This window comes from Conger conger, chromosome 5, assembly GCF_963514075.1.
Source record: "Conger conger chromosome 5, fConCon1.1, whole genome shotgun sequence".
Taxonomy (NCBI): domain Eukaryota; kingdom Metazoa; phylum Chordata; class Actinopteri; order Anguilliformes; family Congridae; genus Conger; species Conger conger.
The window spans coordinates 21,480,232-21,506,216 of NC_083764.1; the positions used below are offsets into that span (position 1 = coordinate 21,480,232).

Here is a 25,985-nt window from a genome sequence, read left to right on the forward strand (position 1 = left end):
TTTGGGTATTTGAGCATTGTAATTGTGCTTTAAATATATTTGAACACAGTTTTAATAAAGCAGAAAAACTGCCTCATATCTGATGAACGCAGTGACCTAATATTCTGTGATGTACAGTATTCACTAATAAATAGCTACTGCCCTCTGGTGGCCACAGTACATAATACAACATTTTATTCTTCCTGTTTTCAGTTCTATCACATGATGGTAGGGTCACATGACTGAGTTGTTGCTGTCACTTGATTCCTGGTTTCAGAATACAGTATTTAGGAAGCTAGCTATCACCTGGAATAATGACAAAAGTACTTTATTTATGAATGCGTTTTAATTTTACCTGCGTTTGGGGGCACCACATAAACAACGGAAATTCATGATCGCAAAATAAGTACGTAATAGTTTAATCAGAGCTTGCTAATTGGATAAAACTGTTATTGAGTGAAATCTGCCTCGGTAAAATTTTGATTATTTTCCATCTCCAGTTCGAAATATCTGCATCTATGGCTTCTATTCTTGATGAGTATGAAGACTCGCAGAATAGGAGGCACCCTGTTCAACAGCACACCCGTCTGTCTGCCTCCAACATTGGGATAACTCATTCAGGTAATACCGGGGCATAGGCCTGCCTCGATGACACATGGCGTGTATACTTACGAAATAATGAGTTCGTTAACATTAGCTATACCTGAATACTGTTTTGTCATTCATATTACTGCAAAGGTAGTACACGTTTTCAGCCTGCAACAATTCTAATTGCTTTATGTAAAGTACTGCTAGCACATTAGTTCCTGGCCAATTGTGTATGTTGATAAATGTCTCATTTCCAATTCAGGATTCGTGAATGTTCGGCTAGAAGAAGAGAAGCCAATATTCAACAAGCAAAGGATTGATTTCACTCCTCCAGAAAAAATAAACCACTTTACAGTATGCAACAACCAGCTATGTATGAGTTTAGGAAGGGATACGCTTCTAAGGTTAGTGACCATAGACAATAAAGTGTCTTAGTCCCTGCATGAACTGGGCACATTGCCAGGCCAACCATGTTTGCTCACAATAACCAGAAAATGTTATGTTTATGTTATATTTGTTGGCTAAGTTTCAGAAAGACAGTGCAAGTTATTTCATGGCAGGTGTGGAACATTTGTGCACATTTTCCAAAAAGACATTCTGTGTGCTTTTTCCAGTCTGCATCCTAATTATTTTTTCTAAATCATATTTTAAGGCACATTTTTCATGCCCTGAGATTTGACTCATGCTTTGTTCTTATTCTTAGAATTGATCTTGGAAAGCCTAATCAGCTAAACCAAGTCGAACTTGGACGTAAAGATGAGACTAAAGTTCACAAGCTGTTTCTGGACCACACAGGTAGTAATTTAATGTGTAAATGTGTCTGGATTGTGCCTAATGTTGATAAGTGCAGCAGTTCTCTCCCAGCACACTGAATTGTACAAATGATTTACACCTTTTGCAGATCCCTGATGTGACTTTAACAGGAATGTAACAAGAAATTGATTACATTTGTTTCTGACCTTACAACAGAGATTCCAAAATTGGCAACTGCTTGTTTGATTGAATGATTACATTTCCTTTTATATGCCTGAAATGAACATATAAAACACTGCAATGATCAAACTCATTGACTTAGCTGAACGTGGGTGGTATATTTTCCTCATTTAATTAATTCATTTCCATACTGATTCAGTAAGCACCTTGGTGAATTAATTTCTACCTTCCACTGGTGTTTCCCTGTGCTTAGGGTAGGTTCAGGGTAAGGGGTGGAATAGAAGTTTGATGGAGACCCTGGTTTATCTGTCCTGCAGGCTCCCACTTGGTGATCTGCCTAAATGCAAATGAGTGCCTGTACCTGAACAGGAACACACAGAAAGTCCGGAGCCTGTCCCGGTGGAAGGGTCATCTGATAGATAGCGTGGCGTGGAACCGGGTCCTTGGCACGGAGGCCAACACTGGCCCCATCCTTGTGGGCACCAGCCTGGGGCTCATCTTTGAGGCTGAGATCTCCACCTCGGAGGGGAGTCTGTTCAACACCCACCCGGACCAGTACTTCCGGCAGGTCCATGCCCTGGAAGAGGATGGCCAGCCGGCACCAGTCTGCTGCCTGGAGGTGGAGCGGGGGATGGACTCCAAGTGGTTCATCGTCGCCACCACTCGCAAACGCCTCTTCCAGTTCATGGGGAAGGTTCCAGAGGGTTCGGAGCAGCAGGGCTTCAGCTCAATCTTCGCCCAGAACCAGGACCTCCTCCCCAGCTTCCAGGAGTTCCCCGTCAACATGGGCTACAGTGAGATCGCCTTCTACACCCCCAAGCTGCGCTCTTTCCCCAAGGCCTTCGCCTGGATGATGGGCAACGGCGTGCTCTACGGCCAGCTGGACTACAGTCGCCCCGACTCCCTGCTGAGCGACGTGCAGGTCTGGGAGTACACGCCCGACATCGACCTGAGCTCCAACAAGCCGCTCTCCATCGTCCTGACACAGTTCCACTTCCTGCTGCTCCTCCGCGACCGCGTGAAAGCCATCTGCACCCTCAACGGCCAGGTGGTCCATGAGGACATCTTCCCGGATAAGTTTGGCTCCCTGAAGAGGATGATCAAGGACCCCGCGGGCGGGCTGGTGTGGATCTACACGGAGTTGGCTGTCTTCCGCTACCACATCCAGAGGGAAGCCAGGGACGTGTGGCAGATGTACACCAGCATGAACCGCTTCGACCTGGCCAAGGAGTACTGCCGAGACCGTCCAGAGTGCATGGACATTGTGCTGGCCAAGGAGGCGGAGCACTGCTTCCAGAACAAGAGGTACCTGGAGAGCGCCAAGTGCTACGCCCTCACCCAGAACTACTTCGAGGAGATCGCCCTCAAGTTCATCGAGGCCAAAGAGGAGGAGGCGCTGAAGGAGTTCCTGTTGAAGAAGCTGAGCAACCTGAAGCAGGCCGAGAGGACGCAGATCACCCTGCTGGTCACGTGGCTGACCGAGCTCTACCTCAACCGCCTGGGCCGACTCGAGTCCCGCGACATGGAGGGTACTGTCCTACAGGAGGCCCGGCAGGAGTTCCACGCCTTCCTTGGTAGCTCCAGGCACAAGGACTGCTTCTATAACAACCGTGGCACCATTTACGACCTGCTGGCCAGCCACGGCAACGTGGGCGACATGGTCCACTTCTCCGTCATCATGCAGGACTACGAGAGGGTCGTCTCCCACCATTGCCAGCACGACAACTACACCGCCGCCCTGGAGGTGCTCTCCAAGCACTGCGAGCAGAAGGTCTTCTACAAGTTCTCCCCAGTCCTCATGCAGCACATCCCAGGCAAGGTGGTGGACGCCTGGATCCAGATGGGCAAGAAGTTGGACGCCAAGAAGCTAATCCCCGCCTTGGTGAACTACAGCCAGACAGGCAGTGCCCAGCAGATCAACGAGAGCATTCGGTACATGGAGTTCTGCGTGTACGAGCTGGCGGTGAAGGACGAAGCGATTCACAACTACCTGCTGTCGCTCTACGCCAAGTACAAGCCGGATTCGCTGCTGCAGTACTTGAAGCAGGCCGGCACGCACCCTTCGGAGGTTCACTATGACCTGAAGTACGCCCTGAGGCTGTGCGCGGAGCATGGCTACCAGCAGGCCTGCGTGCTGGTCTACAGGATAATGGAGCTCTACGAGGAGGCCGTCGATCTGGCTTTACAAGTACACATGGGGTTTTTATATCCTCTTTATCCTTTTTTATATATCCTTGGCCATACAACAGTGCAAGATTGTAAATCTTTTTTGATATATACTATATTTAACAGGTCATGAAACACAACTGTGTAGAAGACAAGTTTTTAGGAGATAATTAAGAAGAAAACGACTTTGTGGTTAACAATTTTACTACTTATTTTAAAATGGAACAGACATTAATTCATTCTAGTAATAAGTTAAACTTCCAAGTTACATAAAATGAAATCTTGATAAACTATAAGAAAAGTTTAGTTTGGTCTTTTTAAATTCCAATATTTTATGAAATTTAAATACTTTTCTGCTAAGATACAAATTCAAATAATACAATTATGTATTTGGTGGTGTGGCCAAAATACAGTGCTGCATGCATTAGTTGTAATTCAATAATAGTGTGTCTCTATCCACTACAGCACTTGCTTGTGGTTGTTCATACAGATCTGCTTGGTTGTTCCTGCAGGTGGATGTTGACCTGGCTAAGTCATGTGCTGACCTGCCAGAGGATGACGAGGAGCTTCGGAAAAAACTGTGGCTGAAGATCGCCAGACACGTGGTGTTGGAGGAGAAAGATGTGAAAAAGGCCATGAACTGCCTATCCAGCTGCGACCTGCTGAAAATCGAGGACATACTTCCCTTCTTCCCTGACTTTGTCACCATCGACCACTTCAAGGAGGCCATCTGCGGCTCCCTGGAGGAGTACAACCGACATATCGAGGGCTTGAAGCAGGAGATGGAGGAGGCCACCGAAAGTGCCAAGCACATCCGGGAGGACATCCAGGAGATGCGGAACAAGTACGGCGTGGTGGAGTCACAGGAGAAGTGCGCCGCCTGCGAGTTCCCCCTCCTCAACCGGCCCTTCTACCTCTTCCTGTGCAGTCACATGTTCCACTATGACTGCCTGCTCCAGGAGGTGACCCCGCATCTGCCCGCCTACCGGCAGGCCAAGCTGGAGGAGCTGCAGAAGAAGCTGGCCGACACTGTGCAGCCTGCCAGGCCCCGACGCAGGCCCAAGGAGGAGGACACGGTGAGCCTAGGGACCGGTCAGCCAAGCCGCGAGCAGATCAAGTCCGACATCGACGACATCATCGCTGCTGAGTGCGTGTTCTGTGGTGACCTGATGATCAGGTCCATCGATAAGCCCTTTATTGATCCGCAGAAGTATGAGGAGGAGAAGTCCAGCTGGCTGTGACCGCCACGCTCTCGCATAACTGACTGTATATGGCTGTTTGGCGAAGGCTGGGCTGGGTTATGTCTAATATACTGGCAAAAACTATGCTATTAGCTCTGCCTGTTTACACTACCCGCAGGTTGGCATGTGAGGCATTAAAACATGCTTGTTAAATCTGAAGCTGCGCTCTCTTGATATTATACACCTACAACTTGCTTTCAAAATTTACACATCTTTGCTGTTATTGGAGTCACATGGAATCAGTTTTACAAAGCTCTCCAAACCCAATTTAGTTCAGTACATGTTTTAGGTAAAAAGTCAGAGAAAGTACATTGCTCCAAGTATCCATTGCTCAATAACTGTAATTGTATCAGTTATCCAATAATTTAAACTGTGCAGGTGGGTTGTCTGTACTACGTATTGGCCTCCTAAATCCTTTCCCTCAATTAAAGCAAATTACAGTTATAACATTTGTCTGTTGCATTTTTGGGACATTATAGGGTTTTTTCTGAACATTTTCTTGTGTAGTTTTTGTCCTAACATTGGATGTGTCTGTATTTAGTAATTATTTGAGTGTCTGCTCTGTGGACAACTCATTGACTAGATAATAGTGTCTCCTATTGCTGATTTATTTCTAAACAAATGCAAGGCTTGCAGTTCATTTTTATACTTACTAAACTTCATAACATGTACAAGTAGAACAAATGCACAACAAAGAATATCTATATAAAATAAATGTACATATTTTAATATTAAAAAGTCTACAGTTTTATCACTTTTTGATATTGAGTCAATGTATTGTTTCATTTCCTTTCTAAAAAAAGTTTGCCTTTGAATTTTGTATTTATGAATATGGAATTTAGCCTTTAATATGAGAAGATTTGTCCATGTATGCATGAGAGATATCTATGATTTTCCCATTTGAATCAATATTTTTAGTCATAAAATCATTTTGTCAGCAATGCTTCACAAATGAGCAGAACCAAAACATACATTCAACAGTCTCTGGGTATCTATAACAAAATGTACAGGTTATGTTAATGTATTTAATTTTTTTAATAGTCTTTAGCCGGGTAGAATTTATGAAAAAAAATAAAATTAACTTTATTAGTAATACAATACAATATCAATTATGCATAAGCCAGGCCCCAATACCATCCACAAAGCAATACTATCATGCTGTAGAGCCAATATTGCCCAGAGATACCCTCTGCTTTAGTAATGATGACATTAATTACTTTCAATTAATTCATTTTATTTGTTTTGTGTTTTTTAATAATAGGATAGAGGGGGCTCCTCTTCTGTTGATAATTTTTCCCGAATTTAATACTCACATTTTCACTGGAATATTATTATATTGTAATAGGAACACTCCTTTATTGCCGTACAGTCACAGTTATTTATGTTCAAACATAAGGTGGAAGCTTTTGAGAACTCTCTCATTACTTAAATAGCAGTAGGGATTAGATTTTTATTTTGAAGGAGGAGTGTGGTGTTATCTGCCATTTTGAGTTATGATATATTCTCTACCAATGCAGTCTTAATTTTAGCCAGTATTAGAGCAAATATCTTGTCGTCCTTATTTAGCAAACATTGGATGCATAATATTTATAACAATGTTTTTTTTTTTTTTCAGTTTGGAAATTAAGAGTTATTAATCCCTGTGTCAGAGTAGTTGGGAGACCTTCTTTTTTTTCTTTTCTTTTTTACACTTACCTCAAAAACCTATATATAAATGGGGCACTTTTTAAAAAAGTTGTAAGTAGAATTCTTATGTTATTCTATCAATAACTGGTGATCTCTTATTTCTCAGAAAACGAACTGCATCCACTAACTGCATCCACAATTTCCTCAATGTTAATAGGTTTATTGAATAACTCCAGATAATTTATATCAACTGGTTCAACCATCAGAGAGTTGAAAAGGTGTCAACCAATGCTTGGCAAAAAAATGTACGATACAAATTCTTGTAAAAGTCACTTTAATTAGATATTAGTTTATGGTAATCTGTAATGAAACCATTAACATTTAGTCTGCCAATATTATTATTATTATTATTATTATTATTATTATTATTGTTATTATTATTGTTATTATTATTATTATTATTATTATTATGATTTCTAATAATAGTAACAATTATTAGATTCATATTATTACTGTTAAAATGATCAAATTATTTCTAAACTAAAGAAATAGTGTGAATTCTGTTCTCCCTATTTAATCCATATTTTTATTTATCGGGTAAAGGCACCTTCAGCCTTTTTTAAATACTGTTTATCTAGTTTGATTTGCAAACTGGCTCATGTCTCGATTTTATTGAGAGAGACATGTCCAGCATTCTTTTATTTAACTATAATAGAAAAACAATCCTTAAATATTTAGCTCATTTGAAAAGTTTGAGCTATTACATTTTTAAATGAATGTAATAGCAGGGAACTATGAGTTTTGAACACAGTGGTTCAGTAGAGGTAAGATTTTGTGGTCGATAAGATGAGTGGGCAGAATATCCACATCAACCATATCTTTGTTAAAAAAATCTGAAATCAACCAAAAATCTATAATAGGCTGCCTTGATCCTGCTCTGTATAAATGACATAATCATAAGGAAATTTTACTATCCAGATATTTATTAGGCTATCGCGATATTTCAATTCCGGTGGAGACTTTACCTCTGATGACATCACGTACACTTCGGCAATCTTCGTGTTTAAAAGACTCCATCAATAGATTTCGGATAGCATAATTTGAAATTGAGTCAAATTTTATTCAGAAAATAAATATTTGCATTTTTGACACTCGTAGTTGCAAACATTGTCTATGGGAGCGATTGTGTTTGGACACATTTTAAACTTCACATAGAAATACTTTAAAAAGTGTTCACCAATCGCATAACGCAGTCTGCGTTTGATTAGTATGCCTGTTCCCTGCTCTCTCCTCGCCATGGCGCCGTGTCCCTGCTCTCTCAGTTACTGAAAGTGGCCGCCTCTCTGCTGCTGCCGGCCCAGCGCTCACAGACTCCCTCGTAGCTCAGAACCGCCATTTTGGAGACAGCGAGCGGAGAGCCGGCAGCCGTTGAGAGAGTGAGAGAAAAGGGGACACGGGGCTGAGGTGAGCGAGTGCTTGTAAGGAACATGGTGGGGAAGCAATGGGGGAAGATGGCCGGGAGGGAGAGAGAATTACAATGCGGGAAACAGAGAACTGGGGCAGCTTAGACTTTCTCGGCGCAAAGGCAAGGCGAACGAGGGGTTCCGGATAGAATCCTGGGCCTCGTCGGGAAGCAAGAAAACCCAATTCCAGAATATTTTGTCACTGATCATACTCTCATTTATGTGTTGTGGTGGTGCCCTTAAAGTGACAGAACCTCTTTGAATTATCCAAATACTGAAGAGGACGTTTTAATTGCAAAGTTTATCGCTAACTGGCTAGCTAGCTATACTAGACAGCGCAAAACAGTAGCTGGATAGCTGTCTAAACAAAGGGCCTGAGTTTAATGGAAAGCCTAAACGGTTACCCATACTACAGCAAAATGAGCACAAATCAACACAAGCAAGTTTACAAGCCCGCTCGTTTTCGTAGATTGCTAGCTACTGTCTATTGTGATTTCCACCACCCAAGTCATCTAACCTTAGCAAGCCAGCTAGCTAGCTAGGGCATTTGTGCTTGATGCTACCCAGCAAGGCTAGCTAAGAATAGTAAGGCATAGTGTTCACTGACGTTATTTTTGGTTGATGGTTCACTGCCCGCGTAATGTAATGTACTTATCTAACATTAGCAAGCAAATTCTACAACGATCATGTAAAATTACGTTAACCAGCTATCCTAATCGGAATAATACGGATTAGCATTTCCGCTACTTTAGCGTATCATTGTCGACAGCAGCACATAAAATGCAGCGATCGTTAATCTGATAGCTGGCTATGGGGTAGCCTGTCAAATGTACAGAATAGTTATCTGGCTATCTTATTTAGCTATGGATGTAGTTAAACCATTGATAAGACGCATAACATTGCTAACGTCAACGTTCGCTTAGTGAACCGAAATCGATATAATCGGTTAACTATTATAGGAAGTTATCGGGTAACTTCAATACAAGCTGCTGTATTATGCCACACGTGTAACGTTAGATTTGCACGTGGGGTTTAAGTCATTATTAAGTGTGCTAAATAAACAAAACCAGCGTTTTAAGTAGCTAACCCCAATACAATTTAACGATAGAGTTGACACATATTGGGTCTGGACTCCAAATTATCTTGTCAGATAACGATGCTGTTTTCGAAGTTGGCATAATTATCCCTGTCTAACGGCAGCCAGTTTAGAGCCCATATGGACACTTGTTTTTAGTTTTTTAAAGATTGCTAGCCATTAGGCATATTTCGGTAAATGAAAAGAAAAACTATCTTAAGTTACTCTGTATTTGAGAAACGTAGTCTAACGTTAAGTATACTAACTTAAGTGCCCAAGAGCATTGCTGAGAAATGTTCGTGTCACCTGGGGGTTCTGCAAACTATAATGACTCCATACAAGTGGGTTCATATTAGGTTGTCCATTGCCGAATGCAGCAGGTTCAATGTTTTAACTGAAATTGTGGTTTTTAAGCGGGATATCTGACCTGCTTTGTGGGAACCGGCACTGACGACCTTTCCTGCTAAAGCAATTACCTTTTAATCAGCCGACTTTGTTTGGGCAACAGTATTTGAGCTGCAACGTACATAGACAGAGTGGTGCACTACAGACTATATTGTATTGTATATTGTCAAGACAATATCACACTCAGTGAGCCAGTATTAAGCACTCCCCATGGTTATTTCATGGCAATTGTGTTTCCCCGTGAGCTCTTCTTTTCCTCATGCTCATTTGCAGAAGTTTTGAACACTAGGGTTGCAGGCAGGTGCATTGTTATGCTTATAATGTGCCTGCCATCTTCTCAGATTCAGAGAGATTTTCATGTCTTTGCAGTCTTTGTGTCTATGGCTCCCCAGACTGTGTGTATATGTAAGTGTAAGAGAGTGTAATAATTATGTGCTCCTGTCCCCTTAATGAACCAACTGCCTAGTTACATTGACTGCTGTAGCAGATTCATATTTGAGCATGGATGCATTTCATAAAACAAAACTCAGAAATGTTTTAATATTATATATATATATATATATATATATATATATATATATATATATATATATTGAGAGAGAGAGCAAAAGCAAACCATTTCTCATAACCGTAATCTTTCCTGTTTACCTGTAATGTGCTTCACTGTTGAATGATGACATAATTACAGGTTGTAAACATGGTAAGGATTTCATTGTCTTATCATTTCGTTGCTGACTGCCATGTGATATAAGTGAAGAAAGGGAAATACTAGGATTTTATCAGCTGCTCGAATAACGAGGAAGTAAAACCTCACACATACAGTCGTATTGCAGAGTTGAATGTACACCTGGAACATGGCAGACCGCTTTCTCAAAACATTTTTATAGATCTTGAATGAGGAACATTTAGATGCAGACCCAATGTGTGATGTATTACATTGGATGGCAAGTGCCTAACATACAATGGGATAGATGTGTTATTTGGATTTTCCCATGCTGATGGTTGACAAAGGGATTTTGCATGCTTGTTACCTCATTTTTACACTCCAGTGAAACAGGAAGTTTCTGACTATTGTGCATCTTTTTCTGTGTAATACGTTAAAACGGCAGTACCGAACATCAAATAAAAATAGTCCCTTTAAAAGTCGCTTTTATTTTTACAGGAGTAGCACATAGATCACAGTTTGCTCCCATATATTTTCCTGATGAAATGTCAGAAATAGCTAGTTTCTAATGACTTGAGGACTGGCATGTGGTATAGAATGACCCCCAGTATTCTTCCTGCCAAAGCTGGAATATGGGATTTAGCCACATTCCATGTTTAAGTTCAACAGCCTCTTTTGCTGCAGTGAACATAAACAGTGGTAGAGAATTGTATGACCATGTTGTACCTGTAGAGCCAATAAATTGACTCAGGATATATACAGATAGCTGCTGGATATTTCTAGAATTTTCCTGACTCTTGACCACTTGTTGTGGGTAGTGATGTTCACAACAGAATACACACAGCCCATAAGCAACTGGCAGTGAGAACCTAGTAAAGTGTCTAGTTTAATTTCATTCTTGTTTTATTTTTGCTCCGTAATTAGAGCAGATGCATATGAAGACCAAACTTTTACCTAATGACTTAATGATAGAATAAAGTGTTATTTCTTAATACATTTTTGTTTTTGTAGCCTCTACAGTGGGCTCCAGAATTATTGGCACCCTTAATAAAAACAGAGAAAAAAGGCTGCATATTATTAACAACATGGATAATGATCTATATTTTATGTTCAGACATAAGGGAAAACTGTACTTTTATTTCAATACATTTACGTTCATGTTTCAGTGTTTTCTATTTAGTAATCTAACATTTTATGAAAACCACCAAAATTATTGGCACCCCTAACAAGTATTATAATCTTATAAAATCAAACAAAGTGAAATTGGCAATACAATTTTGCTTTAATGTTGTTCATCTGAGTCTAACGGAACTACAATGGGCTCCAGAATTATTGGCACGCTTGATAAATGTGCGTAAAAATGCTGTAAACTACCATATAATACAGTTATTGACATCCGTTTTATTTTCCAGCATTTGTAAATCACTGTGCTTTATTAACGATTCAAGGGAATCAAACAGGTCTTACATTTTTCCAAAAAACAAACAAAAAAAAAAATCCCTCAGAAAGAGGTTCCATAATTATGGAATAATCCCTGGCAAAGATAACAACCATGAGTTTTTTCCTATAATTTGTGAACATTTTTGAGTTCCTCGATGCGGAACTTTTCAGAATCGTCAATATCTTTGGGATGCCCTCCACCCCCCGTATTTCAGACAATAGGTTTTTCATGGGATTTAGGTCTGGAGACTGATGGGAACATGGTTGTTGTTTTTACTTAACCATTTCTGTGTGAATTTTGATGTATGCTTGGAGTACTTGAGGCAACCAGGTTTTCTGCCAAGATTTCGTTTGTTTAATTGTGCTCTTTAGACTTTGGTTGATTCTGTTGAATCATTAATAAAGTGCTTTAAGCATGTTGGAAAATAAAGCTAATGTCATTAACTATATATTTTTTGTTTACAGCCCTTTTTGTGCATAGTTCTCAAGGGTGTCAATTATTCTGGAGCCCACTGTATTGTATTAAAGCCAAACTACATTTATAAGAGCTACTCTTTAGGACATGGCTTCTACTACGTGTATGCAAATGTGACATTATACCCTCATCTGTATCTGATATGAGTATATCCATCTGCAGCTATAGCACACTGATTTAAATCTTCCTCCCTCCTTGCCCCAGGACGCACACTTTAGGTAATGGATGTGACATTTGCCGTATAATCCGTTAGGGCCTGTATGGAGGCCTGGTGAAATGGCAGGCAGCGTAGCACTCGAGAGTGCCATCTGTGGCAAAGCGCCTTCTAACGGTCATCGTGCCAGGACCCACAACCCATATGGACACATTCTGTGATTGATGTTCAAATACGGGCTCTGCTGAACATAGGGAGCAGGGTGGAGTCACCCTCAGCTGTGCTGAATGTAGGGAGCAGGGTGGAGTCACCCTCAGCTGTACCGTTTAAAGACCATAATAACAAAAACATTCAATTTATATAGCGCCTGTCATTTGCACAGGAAAATGTGATCGTGCTCTACAGCAAAAAAATGGAAAAATGAAAATACTAAAAGGCCTGAAATATGTGTTAAGGACGCAGATGTTTCAAGGATGGCTTTCCTGGTAAAGAAAAGGGCTTCAAGACCTGTTTCCAGAGCATCAATAGAGGGGGCAATTCTAAAGTGGTCACGGAGGGAGTTCCAGAGTCAAGGGGCAAACGAGCAAAAGGCTTGATCTCCCATTGTCTGGAGGTGTGTAGGGGTGACCAGTAGCAGTGTGGAATGGGGTTGAAGTGGAGGTGCATGAGGCTTTGTAGATGGTAAAGAGTTCACTGAGGGAGGTGGGGCCCTGGCAGTTTAGGGCTTTATAGGTTGGGAAGAGGATTTGAAATTTATCTTATTGTGGCCTAGAAGCCAGTGAAGATTTTCAAGTATTGGGGTGATGTGAGCTGATGTCTATGATCTGGTGAAGACTCTGGTGGTGTTGTTCAGGATAAGACAAAGGCTGTTGATGAATTTGGCTAGGCGACCAGAGAGGCAGTTGTTACAGTAGTCTACCGAGAAAAAGATCAAAACATGAACCAGTTTCTTTAGTGTCAGGTTTGGAAAAGGATGGCTTAAGTCTGACTTTGTTTTTGAGGTGGGTAAAGGAGGTCTTGTAGATGTGTTTGATGTGAGTTTGGAATTAGAGTGTGAACTTAACACCTCTCAGACCCTAGTAAGAGGGTTTGTTTGTATCACAATGAAGAAAGACTTGTGTATTTTAAATTAATTTGCTTTGAGTGCGTGCTCTTGTTGCCTTGTGAGGAGAAGATATGTCCATGTGTATTGAGCTCCCTGCTGCATTGCACAGCACTGCAGTTTCACACGTGAAACAAAGGTTCCAGGCTTGGGAGCATGTTTCCAGGGCAGGTGCCACACAGTGCAGGCAACAAGGTCTCAGGGGTGCTCTTTCCTGGGGCACAGCTCACCTCTGCAGTCAGGTAATCATAGGTGATGCCCAGATGCTGTTTAACGGTCGTGTCTTGTGTGGATGCCATTTTGGTACAACAGAATTTTCTGGAACACACAGCAGAAATCACTGCCATAACAAGGAGACTGCTCAAAGGGACAGTTCACCCAAAAATTCAATTAAAGTATGTGTCCACTTACCCAGAGGACTATCTATCCAGATAGTTTTGCTGAGATGTGTCAAATCTTTTGATGCAGTTCACCATGATATAATGGACCTCTATGGACCACTCCTTATCTGGTAATTGATGTGCCGACAATTTACATTTGAAAAACTCGACATCAAATATAATGCCACAGTTACTGGCGAACTTCAACAGAGCTCAAAAATAGAAAAAGAATAAAACAATTATTCTATTACTGAGACTCTGTGTCCATGCAACTGTGAACTGGCATTTTAAATGTGCAGCCTGCTTAGTTTGTGTTTGACATAACATATGAATGCATAGAATTAATGCCCTTTTAACCATAACTTGAGGTTATTTGCTCGATAGACCTGAACTGGACTGGTCTTCTTTTTCACTACTAGAATAAAGCTGTAGAATGAAATTATATATATATGTCTAGGCAGTTAGAGCTCATTGAAAATGAACATCATCCAAGCATTGCACCCATAGACTGTTTAAAAATCTTGCAAGTGCTTCATTTTTAATGTGAAAAGTTCAAGGTCGTAGAAGTGCTTAGATTTCGTATACCAGGAAATGATGCTAATTAACACCAGCATTTCGTTTTCCGTGGGAGAGGAATGGTCAATCAAAACATAATATTTTTACTGTTCATTATGAGAGCTTATATTTTCACATTTACAGTCAAGTCTTTCAAAGCTTAAAAAGCTGACCTTGAAAGTCCTTGAACAGTTCTTGTCAAAAGGGGGTTGTCCATATCAAAATATATTTCCGGTGTTTTCTTTCCATGCCGTTTTATCTTTTCTTTGACAATATATCCTTTTGCTAATATTAACATATTTAGTAGTTGAAGGTTCTTGCGATTCTTGTTTAGCAGGGCATCTGTCTTTTAAGGTCATCCTCAACCTACACATCACAGAATTTAAATCAAACCATTGTTCATCTTTAGCTACAAAGACATCTATAGACAACTATAGTGGCTTCTTTCTGGTCTGCAAGATCACAAGGTAAAGAACGGCGGAGTGTCACTTGACTGAAACTGTCTTTTAAGGTCATCCTCAACCTACACATCACAGAATTTAAATCAAACCATTGTTCATCTTTAGCTACAAAGACATCTATAGACAACTATAGTGGCTTCTTTCTGGTCTGCAAGATCACAAGGTAAAGAACGGCGGAGTGTCACTTGACTGAAACCGCAGAACATTCAGGAACGTTCTATTGTCTCCCGACGTATACTGTGGGCTTAGCATAGTTCGCATAAACTGGCCAATACAGGGAACATCACTTCTGTTCTTTGAATCCAGCCCTGGTTTCCTTTTCTCTTTGGTGTAACAAGAGCCTGAACAATTATTGTTACTGAGTGGTCAGACTGTCTTCACACCTGACTCCCAACCAGCAGTTCTCGGCCCTTGAGGACCTCGATGTGTCTCTGTGATTGGTTGATTGCTTTTTGAGAAGTGCAGGTTGTCGAGTTGTAATGCGTGTCTCTCTTTCTTTAGGCACTGTCTATACTTCCGATTTCTATTCGCCATACTGGAATATTGGAAATGACGAAAAGTATATCACATTTTCATAAGGTACAGTGAGCTCTTCTTTTTAAAATGCTGATCCCACTTACTGATTATGCAATTTATGAAGAATGAATGATCTATTCCCTCCACAGTTCAGTGTTTACATTGAAACAGACATTCAAAGTAAAAACTCACAAATAACTCAAATCAAATGTGTGGTCTGTTTCTCAAAATACATAACAGTGAAAGTAACGTATTAAATGATGTCTGTTTGTGCGATATTTGGTGTTTATTGGAAGTGATGTATGTTCTCCAGAGTAAGAGAAAGGTGTACAAGAATAGATTCAGAGGCAGTTTTTTTTACCCTTTCAGTCCCAAGAGTGCCGTATGGAACTCAAGTGTAACTACCATGAAATCCCAAGAGTGCTACAGTACTGTGGAGAAGACACCCTAGACTTTATTATATATATGCTTATTTTTTTGTTTGTGTTAGTATATAATAACACATTTGAGATATCCAAATATTCATTTTCCAAAAGATTTAATTTTACAGAGACATTTTTGTATTTAGTTAAAAAAAGTAACTTATTACTGTAAGCAATTGACTACTTTTTACATAAAAACTTGATCAAGGTTGTCTGAGATCAGAAGCATGACCCAACCAAAGTCTGCAGAAGAACTGTGGCAATTTCTCCAACATGCTTGGAACAACCTCCCTGCTGATTGTTTTGTAGAACTGTAGGACAGCGTTGGCTATCTCAGAGAAGTGATGCAGTTTTAACGCCAAAGGGTGGTCACAAAATATATTAATTTGATCCCAACCAAAGCCAAAACCCCTTGAAATTTTAGGTGAAGCCACATATTGGGCTTGGCACTGAAAGGGTTAAGCAGTGCGCGATTCTTGCCGGGTGTTGCCGTGGTCACGCCGTTCCACTTTCCTGTTGCAGTGAGCGTTTGCGCCCGGGAGTGGGTCAGAGCCACGACCCCTATGGCCGCTGAGCCGGGTGGAGAGGAAGATGGCGTCTGCTCTAAGCTGGCCAGGCCGCTCCACCTGCAGTACCTGGAGAGATCCCTCCGGCTGGACGCCTTCCTGCGCCAAACTGCCACCCTCTTCAACAAAGACCTGTCCAGGTGAGCTCCACAGCGGACGTGCTCTCCGCCCGGATGAGTTAGGCTGCCGGACTAATCGGTGCTGAAATGCACAGTGATGGTGGCGTGATTACTGATTAGATGCGGAAAATGCCGGCACCGTGTGTGATGGTGGCGTGCTTGCTGATTCTTTGCTGAAATGCATGTACAGTGATGATGGTTTGATCGTTGATTCAGTGTTGAAATGAATGCACAGTGAGTGATGATGGTATGAGTCAGTTGGAAATGAGATTCAGTGCTGAAATGCATGCACTATTAAGAAGATGTGATCAATGATTCAGTACTGAATTGCATTCACAGTGAGTGATGATGGTGTGATCATGGATTCAGTGCTGAAATGCAGACATAGTCATAATGGCATGAGTAGTGATGATGGTGTGACCACAGATTCAGTACTGAAATTAACGTGCTGTGATGATGGTGTTATCACTGATTCAGTACTGAAATGCTGTGTGTTCTCTTTACCAGTGATGAGAGTGACGACGGTTCTGGGGAGGGCCCCTCACTGGCCCCCCTGGACCCCCAGTCCCCCCTGCAGAGGCCCAAGGAGGAGCCCCTGGACCCGGCAGACTGTGGGGTGGTGGGCGGCCCCGGTGTGCTGGTTGAAAACAGTGCCCTCAATGGAGCTCTGCTTCTGGGTAAGGGGCTTGTACAACTGAGTCTGTAGGGGCGGCCTGTAGCGTAGTGGTTAAGGTAAATGACTGGGACACGCAAGGTCGGTGGTTCTAATCCCCGGTGTAGCCACAATAAGATCCGCACAGCCGTTGGGCCCTTGAGCAAGGCCCTTAACCCTGCATTGCTCCAGGGGAGGATTGTCTCCTGCTTAGTCTAATCAACTGTACGTCGCTCTGGATAAGAGCGTCTGCTAAATGCCAATAATGTAATGTAATGTAATGTAATGTAATGAGTCTCATCACCTTTCCCTCTCGCCCTGACTGGCCCTAATTCACCTTACTGTTTCCACAGAGCATAAACCAGACAAGGCCAGTCTGTACAACTTCTCCAAACTGAAGAAGAGCAGGAAATGGCTCAAGGTATGAGGCGCTGAATGATTCAGACAATCTGTAGCCCTGCAATTTGTATAACTGTGTTCTGTAGATATCCATTCTTTGCTACCTTACATTTTTAGCATTACATGTTTGCATTGTAGGGTGAGGCCAGGATACTGTATGCTGTAGTATACTGGCCTTGTTGAATGAGGTCAGGCATAGTGTGGTTTTGCTGAATGAGGCCAGAAGTAGTGTGGTTTTGCTGAATGAAGCTAGGAGTAATATGGCTTTACTGAATGAGTCCAGGAGTAGTGAGGTTTTACAGAATGAAGCCAGGAGTAATATGGTTTTACTGAATGAGTCCAGGAATAGTATGGTTTTACTGAATGAAGCCAGGAGCAGTTTGGCTTTACCGAATGAGTCCAGGAGTTGTGAGGTTTTACAGAATGAAGCCAGGAGTAATATGGTTTTACTGAATGAGTCCAGGAATAGTATGGTTTTACTGAATGAAGCCAGGAGTAGTTTGGCTTTACTGAATGAGTTCAGGAGTAGTGTGGTTTTACAGAATGAAGCCCGGAGTAGTATGGTTTTACTGAATGAGTAGCATGGTCTTGCAGAATGAGTAGTATGGTCTTGCTGAATGAGTAGTGTGGTTTCACTGAATGAGGCCAGGAGTAGTATGGCTTTACAGAATGAGTAGGATGGTTTGCTGAATGAAGTGAGGAGTAGTAGTTTGGTTTCACTGAATGAGTGGTGTGGTTGATGAGGACTTGCTTGCTGGGCCCAGGGGATCCTGCTGAGCGACAACACCACGGACTCAGACTCGGACACGGACTCGGACGACTCGGACTTCTCCCTGTCCCGGGACGAGCTGCAGGACATGCTGCGGCTGCACAAGTTCACCAAGCTGCACCAGAGCCGGTTCCACTCGGACCGCGAGGTGGGTCCCGCACGCACGCTCGCTTACCACTGCTCGCTTAACGCCAGGGTGACAGCTCGGGTCGGTGTTCACAACTCAGCGCATCGTTGGGTTCACGGAGACCGCAAGTCGCTCCTTCCCATGGAGAATAGTTAATGGACTGTTACGGATATGCGCCCCCTTGTGGCCGCTATTTCTGTTGGCCAACGGATCACACGTCCTTTGGATTTTTCCAAACTCTGCATTGCTGACGGACCATCAGAATAGCCGGGATACATTTTTTGGCTTGTTTTTGGGATAACAACTTGTAAACAATCTTCTTTTCCAACAAACCAATTAATTCATGTTTACAGAAAATATTAAGTCAGGCCTGTATTAATTCTAAAAGGTTTGTTCTTACATAAATTCTAGTTATATAAATTATAAATGTAATTTTTAATTGGCTTATTCTCCACCGAAACATATGTTTCTACTGAGGGTATATTCTCATATAATCAGCCAATAATATGGCAGCAACTCTGTCCATAAAAGCATGCAAACATGCTCAAGAGTTTCAGTTGTTGGTCAGACCAAACATCAGAATGGAGAAGAAATGTGATTGAAGGGACTTTTACCGTGGAATGATTGCTGGTGCCAGACCGAGTGGTTTGAGTGTCTCAGAAACTGATGATCTCCTGGACACACAACAGTCTCTAGAGTTTACAGAGGATTATGAAAAAATAAAAAATAAAGGTGAGAGGTCAAAGGAAAATGGTCAGACTGGTTCAAGCTGACAGGAAGGCAACAGTAACTCAGATAACCACACGTTGCAACAGTGGTATACAGAAGAGCATCTTTGAACACACAACACGCCAAGCCTTGAAGTGGATGGGCTACAGCAGCAGAAGGCCTAAAGTCTGAAAATAAGTCTAATCAATACTTAATAATGTGGTCACTGAGTGTAACCACCATAGCTTGTTTGGGGAAGTATTTCATTCATGAGAGGCAAGACTCGTGTCCGTCAGATCAGTTATGCTATTGCGTAGCTCCGGGGGCAAATAACGGAGAAAAAACAACAGAAGAGTTGTGAACACAGCGTGAGGTTTGTGTTTGCACGTCCCGTTTCAGCTGCAGCAGTACCAATACTACAGTGTGGGTCTCCTGTCCTCCCATGACCCGTTTTACGAGCAACAGCGCCACCTGCTGGGGCCCCGGAAGAAGAAGATCAAAGAGGAGAAGAAGCTGAAAGGTGAGGCGCTGGAGCCCTCAGTAACCTGCAGTCCTGGGTCAAATACGTAGCAATTGTTTTGGATTCAAATATTTTTCCACGCTTTACTGAGCCTGTCTATTGTTTTGGAACCTATGAAATATCCTCAATAAGTGCAAACCCCGCCTTCTGGTCCTCTTGGTTGGCTCAGTTGCACCAGGCAATATCAATCGGGCACAGAAAAGTATTCAAATCCAAAGCGATGGCATATTTGACCCAGGTCTGGTGACCCGGTAACCGTCCTGCCTGACAACAGCTCATTCCTCTCTCTTCTCATCCCCCTGTCTCAGCCAAACTTAAGAAGGTGAAGAAGAAGAGGAAAAGGGGGGAAGATTTCTCCGGAGAAGGGCGCCCCTACCTCACCAAAATCTTCGCAAAGTTCTCCCACGACGCCCCTCTGCCCATGTCCAAGAAGAAGCACCTGACCATTGAGCAGCTCAACGCCCGTAGGCGAAAGGTCTGGCACACCATCGCCAAAAAGGAAAACCCCAAGGTATGTTGGGTAATCTCTCAAGACTTCTCTGATGCATTAGATCAGTGTCTCTCATTTGGGATAGATGCAGATGACTTGGTCTCTGTGTTTTTAAATGACGGAGAACATCTGCTTCTCTTTCCTAGGCTTTCAAACAGAAGGCTTCCGCCCGGAACTTTGTTTTAACCAACGCCAAAAAGGTAACTTCACTTTATTCACTGTCCACAAGATATCCATTTCACCACTGTCCAAACACACTTAATATCTTCAGTTGTTTCCTGTGTGTGTGCGTGTGTGTGTACTTGTCTTGGTTCTGTAGATGTTTGCCTTATATAATCATGCCATACTTCCTGACTTGGCCCATTTACTAGTGTACTAGACTTGGTCGGTAGAAGGTCATTAGAACGACTATGGAACAGGTTGGATAAGGTTCAACTGACAAATGATCTGTTGTCTATAGCCATGAACAGGCTGTAGACAACTGATCATTTGTGAATTGTACCTTATCCAACCTGTTCCGCAGTTGTTCTAATGACCATTGGTATGCACTTATTGTACGTGGCTTTGGATAAAAGTGCCTAAGAAATATTGTGCGTGTGTGTGTGTGCATGCGTTTGTGTGTGTGTGTGTGTGTGTGTGTGTGTATGTGTATGTGTGTGTGTCCCGTGTGTGTGTATGTGTGTGTATGTGCATGTGTGTGTGTGCATGCGTTTGTGTGTGTGTGTGTGTGTGTGTGTGTGTGTATGTGTGTGTGTCCCGTGTGTGTGTGTGTGTGTGTATGTGTGTGTGTCCCATGTGTATGTGTGTGTGTCCCGTGTGTGTGTTGTAGCTGGCGCACCAGTGCATGCGGGAGGTTCGGCGGGCGGCGATGCAGGCGCAGAAGAGCTGCAGGGAGACGTTGCCGCGGGCGCGGCGCCTCACCAAGGAGATGCTGCTGTACTGGAAAAAGTACGAGAAGGTGGAGAAGGAGCACCGCAAGAGGGCCGAGAAGGAGGCGCTGGAGCAGCGCAAGCTGGACGAGGAGATGAGGGAGGTGTGGTCTCCCCCCGCCGAATGCAACCCACAACCCACAGCCTGACCTTTTCATTCACTTTCCTTTATTTAAACTCGGGAGCTTGTTGAGAGCAGATGCCTTGTTTCACAAGTGTGCCAAAAGTATTAAATATTAAATAAATATTAAATATTAAAGAATATTAAAGAAAAATACATACATAGTAATAAGTCAAATAAAGACATAATTAAGATTGAAAATGAAACCATAAAATAATTATGAATAATTTGTGACTTAAAATACATGGTAAAAATAAAGAAAATGAATAGAAATTACGTGAAACATTTTAAAATTCACCTGAAACCCTCAAGTCAGGCTAACCAATGTATTTATCATCACTTCAAATTCATTTATGGACACTTAAGTATGCAGTTTCAGGTTTTGCTGTAAGTAGTTCCAGGTATCTGGTATTCATAATGCTCACATAACAGCCAACCAAAGATGGTTCAAATAACGGTCTTTTATTTTAAAGATCGCCAAGTGCTTTTCTTTTGTGCAAATAATAAGGATATGTGCATATAATAAGGAATGGGACTGGTGCAAGGTTGGTTTGGTATTAAACATGTCCTCATGGAAACATGGGTTTGGGAGCAAGTGGAATAGTGAATTATTTGAAGATAAGATCACGAAACAATTATAATTAAGCCTGGGATATTTATTCTTCTCAGAAATAACCAAGTCAATGAGTCTATAAACTCAATTTCATGGAGGAAAAGCAAGTGTCAATTACAACAGTATTTTATTTTGGAAGCTTTGCTCAATAATATTCATGCACTGTTGTTTTGTGTGGAGAGCTAAACGGCCCTTAGATCACAGAATTACAGGATTACTGAATGTGTGTCCTGTCGTGTTCCAGGCCAAAAGGCAGCAGAGGAAGCTGAACTTCCTGATCACACAGACGGAGCTCTATGCCCATTTCATGAGCGGGAAGAACAACGCCGGGGCTGATGGCATGCAGGAGGACATCCTGAGCAAGCTGGAGGACAGCTCTACGCACCGGCAGATTGACATCGGCGGAGGCGTGATGGTCAACGTCGGCCAGGAAGACTACGGTACCAACACTCCCTCACTCTCAAATATGTGGAGATCTGAGAAAACGAGTCTAAATCAGTCCAAAACTGCTGTTAACTGACAAGTACAATACAGTACAGAGCACCAATCATCTTCGAAACCAATGGAAATCAGTGTAAACTGCTACTGTTATGGGTTAGGGTAACCACTGCTGGTTGTTTGAAGTGTTCTGCTCCAAGCGCAAACACCTTTTGCATTTTGCATGTACACTTAATGCTGCACATTTTTTACATTTTGTGTTATCATCGTGTTATCAAATTTCACAAAGTGAAGCTTTCAAACCTGTACTTATTAATCTAGGCACTGCTAATGCTGCTACAGTATCCAGTATCCAGCCCTAATCAATGGTGTGCTAGTCTCTGCCTTGCCTGTGAAATCAGCCCTAAGAGAAACATGGGATTTTGGTGAGCTTTTGGTACTTGTAGTCAGAATACCAATTGGTGTTACAGCCTCACCTCTGTGTGGGAAGCAGTTAGGAGCAGTCAGTTTCCTCTCTGTATTCACCCTTCATGTTAATTCCTCCTGAGTCCCTATAGGGGCCACTGTTGCTCCAGCTAGGGCTAACGACTCTGTTCCACGCACCGCTCTCTGTCCTCTCCCAGTGGGGTTGTCATCTGCTCGCTGCGGGGATCCTACTCGGCCGTAAATAGCAGTCGCGGGGTGCATTGTGGGTCATTCGCCATTGGCATAATAGGTCAGCAGGGCTTCTCCCTGTTGTGCTGTCAGACACACATGCCACCGGCCCACTGCGGGAGGAGTGCTAAAGTGTTGGGTTTATTTTTCGCTGACTGGCAGTCTACCCACAGGTAGACCGTCTATGGCTCTACGATGCTGTGGGGTGTCTGCCATTTTGACTGCGTGATAAAGGGTTTCCTGTTCTTATCTCACAGATAGCGACTACTACAAGTCTAAGGCCCTGAGGAATGCCAAAGAGGCCTACCAAATCCACCAGGCCAGAGTAAGTGTTCTAACTCAGTACCCATATGCAGATAAGCACTATTATAATGTCCATTCTGTATATAGAAACTATATACAGAAGCAGTGTTAGCAATGCCATTTTGTGGAATAGTGCCTTTAGCTGGTGCCAACCATAGGTCTAATTTGCAAAAGTGCGACACAGCAACTTTCTGCCATTTCCAAAATTGCAATGATATTAATATATGACTAGATTTTGTCCTAATTTAAAGACTTATAACTGACCGCTTAATTTCCAATGAGAGTCTCCCAAAGTTTCCTCCTTGGCAGTTGGGCCTGGAGAGCTCATGACGTTTTTGGGCTTGCCTTCTCTTGCCGTCTATTAGTCATGCCGCATGTATCCAACAGGAAGTGCTGCAGGCAGAAGAAGACAAATGCACCCTTATTGAAAATCTTTAGCCTGGGTCAATACTTTAAGCTGTGGGTGACTATGCCTGCAGATCGGTCATAAGGGCTGGTAATTCCGTTATCAATGAAAAGAAAAACAACACCACCTTTAGACAGGAAGGGCATCAGGAAAACCTGTGTAAGCTGACACCAGTAACCACATCACAGGGAGACTATTGCAAGCTTGCTAAAGAAGATTTAATATATTCCTCAGATTATTGAGACGGGAAATGATTTCAGTGATAACGTTACCCGATCACAAGGGCATTTACGGCTTTGTTATTTAATTATTTTGCCTGGTTACCGCAATCTCTTTGGATTTAACAAATGTCAGGAACATTGTCTTCAATTGCTGGAAAAGGGTGTACATTCTGTTTGTGGTAAAGGTACAATAGGTGTGTTAAAACATTGTTACAAGATCATTGTAAATCCCTTCCTATCATTGAAAAAGGCTCACATATTGACTCACATACTGCCTGTGTTTTTAGTCCTTAAATTCGGGTTTCAAAATACACAGTCGACAGACTGAAGCTCTGTACCAAAACACTGTATAGCCGTATAACCAGAGGTGTGGAAGGATTTTAACGCATTCACAGAGAAGGGGGAGAGATGAACAGTGTTGTGGTTTGAGGGTGCTTGTTGCTGTAATTCCTCTCTTGACCGTTCAAAGTCCGAAATTACCTATTGTACCTTTAATTGGGGAATGGCTTTTTTCACATGTTTGTTCCATATCACAGTGAGCGTTAGTCGATCACTTTGTATTTATCAGGCAATTCAAAATGGGATTGATTTTTGTGGAATTCACACCCATCAATCTCCTCGCCTTGGATTTATTAAAAATTATCTGAAGTCATCCGCCTTCTACGCGGCAGTGACATTTTTTAAGGGTTTCCTCTGTGCAAAACATTCACAAGCTTTCACCAGACGGAAATTGATTCAGCAATTCAGGCCCCTGGAGACAGCGGATCGATGAGAGGCGTTCAAATCGTCATTTCAGACAGCGGTTATGGATCTGAAGGTGGGGGTGTCAGTTACCTAGCTGCTCAGATGAATGGCCGAGGTTTCTCTGTGTTGGGAATATTCTTCTACCGTGGTGGAGTCAAATTGGAACCGGTGAAGTAACACTGATGACCACTTCTCATTACATTACATTACATTATTTGGCAGCCGCTCTTTTCCAGAACGACATACAGTTGATTAGACTAAGCAGGAGACGATCCTCCCCTGGCGCAATGCAGGGTTAAGGGCCTTACTCAAGGGCCCAATGGCTGTGCGGATCTTATTGTGGGTACACTGGGATTAGATCCACCGACCTTGCATGTGCCAGTCATTTACCTTAACCACTACACTACAGGCCGCATTCTTAATTGAGAAGCTTTATTTTCAGTGCGCAAAGGGAGATTGACCATCTGCTACTAGGCTCATTCTCAGATGGAGCGCTGCTTTTTCACATTTTGGACAGCATTATGACCTATGCAGTCTCTGGAATTGGCAAATTTTATTGAGTCACAATACTTTAACAAAATGGTGACGCTTCCTCAAACGTGTTCCTTAGAGAAGACGACCAAGCATGCTGTGGATAATCGAATACAGCTTTTGTGCTGGAGGCAGGATAGAGGGGGATAGGTCTGAGCAGGGTGTGGTTTTGACTCGAAGGAGTGGTATGCTAGTTGGTAAGTTAATGTACTCTTCAAGGGTTCAAGTTGTATCTCTATGTTTACGCTAGGACTCGGAACTGTACTTTCCTCTAGGGTCCTCATCGCACTTGTCCCTGGGTTTGATTTGCACTTTGTTGTATGTCGCTCTGGATAAGAGCGTCTACTAAATGCCTGTAATGTAATGTAATGTAATGTAATGAGCTAGAGGCAGGATAGAGGGTGTGGTTTTGACCGTAAGGGGAGGTGAAGGGGAGCTGAACGCGGAGCTGAACGCGGTTCTCCTTTTAGACCAGGCTGTTCGACGAGGAGGCCAAGGACAGCCGCTGCGCCTCCCTGCGGGTCGCCACTGACTCCACGTCCGGCTTCGGCGAGAGCTACAGCCTCTCCAACCCCTCCATCAGCGCCGGGGAGGACATCCCCCAGCCCACCATCTTCAACGGGAAGCTCAAGGGCTACCAGCTCAAGGGCATGAACTGGCTGGCCAACCTGTATGAGCAGGCAAGTCCCACACCTCTACCTCACACTTACCCTCTTTCCAGGCCTGTAGGAGTCCAGTTGTTTGAGAAATAGAATTAGACCCTTTCCCTGATTGTTGTGCTGAGTGTGTGATTGGCTGTGGGAGTCCTTTAACTCTTTCAGTGCCTATGGGAGTTCATATGGCACTCAAGCATAAGTACCGTAAAATCCAGGCGAGTGCCAACCAACCAATCAAAATGACTGCTATGCTATTGTTTTGAGCCCCTTATTTAAACTTTGCTAAATCTTCTCAATTTTGTCAAACAAAGTCAAAACCACTTTTTGGGTGGAGCCATTTCATATTGGGTTAATGGAAAGCACCCTGGAATCTT

General features: G+C 42.6%; 2 protein-coding genes across 3 annotated transcripts in view; both read left to right on the plus strand.

The window, feature by feature from the left end:
• The first annotated feature begins 226 nt into the window (after positions 1 to 226).
• On the plus strand, positions 227 to 5,354 carry LOC133128563 (vacuolar protein sorting-associated protein 18 homolog). Of its 2 annotated transcripts, XM_061242192.1 has the most exons (6): positions 227 to 385; positions 480 to 600; positions 830 to 971; positions 1,271 to 1,362; positions 1,818 to 3,688; positions 4,179 to 5,354. In XM_061242192.1, the coding sequence occupies exons 2-6, from the start codon at positions 498 to 500 to the stop codon at positions 4,905 to 4,907; spliced, it is 2,937 nt and encodes a 978-aa protein (XP_061098176.1). In that variant the 5' UTR covers positions 227 to 385; positions 480 to 497; the 3' UTR covers positions 4,908 to 5,354. The 2 variants fall into 2 exon arrangements, with proteins under 2 accessions (XP_061098176.1, XP_061098177.1); XM_061242193.1 differs by having other exon boundaries at positions 227 to 600.
• Positions 5,355 to 7,867: 2,513 nt separating this feature from the next.
• ino80 (INO80 complex ATPase subunit) overlaps positions 7,868 to 25,985 on the plus strand; it is a 45,610-nt gene continuing 27,492 nt past the window's right edge. The window contains exons 1-13 of the mRNA XM_061241429.1: positions 7,868 to 7,997; positions 15,209 to 15,286; positions 16,168 to 16,351; positions 16,838 to 17,007; positions 17,336 to 17,403; positions 18,146 to 18,298; positions 19,385 to 19,505; positions 19,814 to 20,016; positions 20,142 to 20,195; positions 20,825 to 21,028; positions 21,903 to 22,098; positions 23,008 to 23,075; positions 25,426 to 25,635. Coding sequence (XP_061097413.1) covers positions 16,209 to 16,351; positions 16,838 to 17,007; positions 17,336 to 17,403; positions 18,146 to 18,298; positions 19,385 to 19,505; positions 19,814 to 20,016; positions 20,142 to 20,195; positions 20,825 to 21,028; positions 21,903 to 22,098; positions 23,008 to 23,075; positions 25,426 to 25,635 — 1,590 coding nt within the window. The 5' untranslated portion in view covers positions 7,868 to 7,997; positions 15,209 to 15,286; positions 16,168 to 16,208. The remainder of the gene's footprint in view (positions 7,998 to 15,208; positions 15,287 to 16,167; positions 16,352 to 16,837; positions 17,008 to 17,335; positions 17,404 to 18,145; positions 18,299 to 19,384; positions 19,506 to 19,813; positions 20,017 to 20,141; positions 20,196 to 20,824; positions 21,029 to 21,902; positions 22,099 to 23,007; positions 23,076 to 25,425; positions 25,636 to 25,985) is intronic.

Coding starts and splice junctions, on each gene's coding strand:
- LOC133128563 (XM_061242193.1), top strand. CDS start 498: ATGGCTTCTATTCTTGATGAGTATGAAGACTCGCAGAATAGGAGGCAC. Junction 1,363..1,817: donor GCTGTTTCTGGACCACACAG/GTAGTAATTTAA, acceptor TCTGTCCTGCAG/GCTCCCACTTGGTGATCTGC. Junction 3,689..4,178: donor CCGTCGATCTGGCTTTACAA/GTACACATGGGG, acceptor TTGTTCCTGCAG/GTGGATGTTGACCTGGCTAA.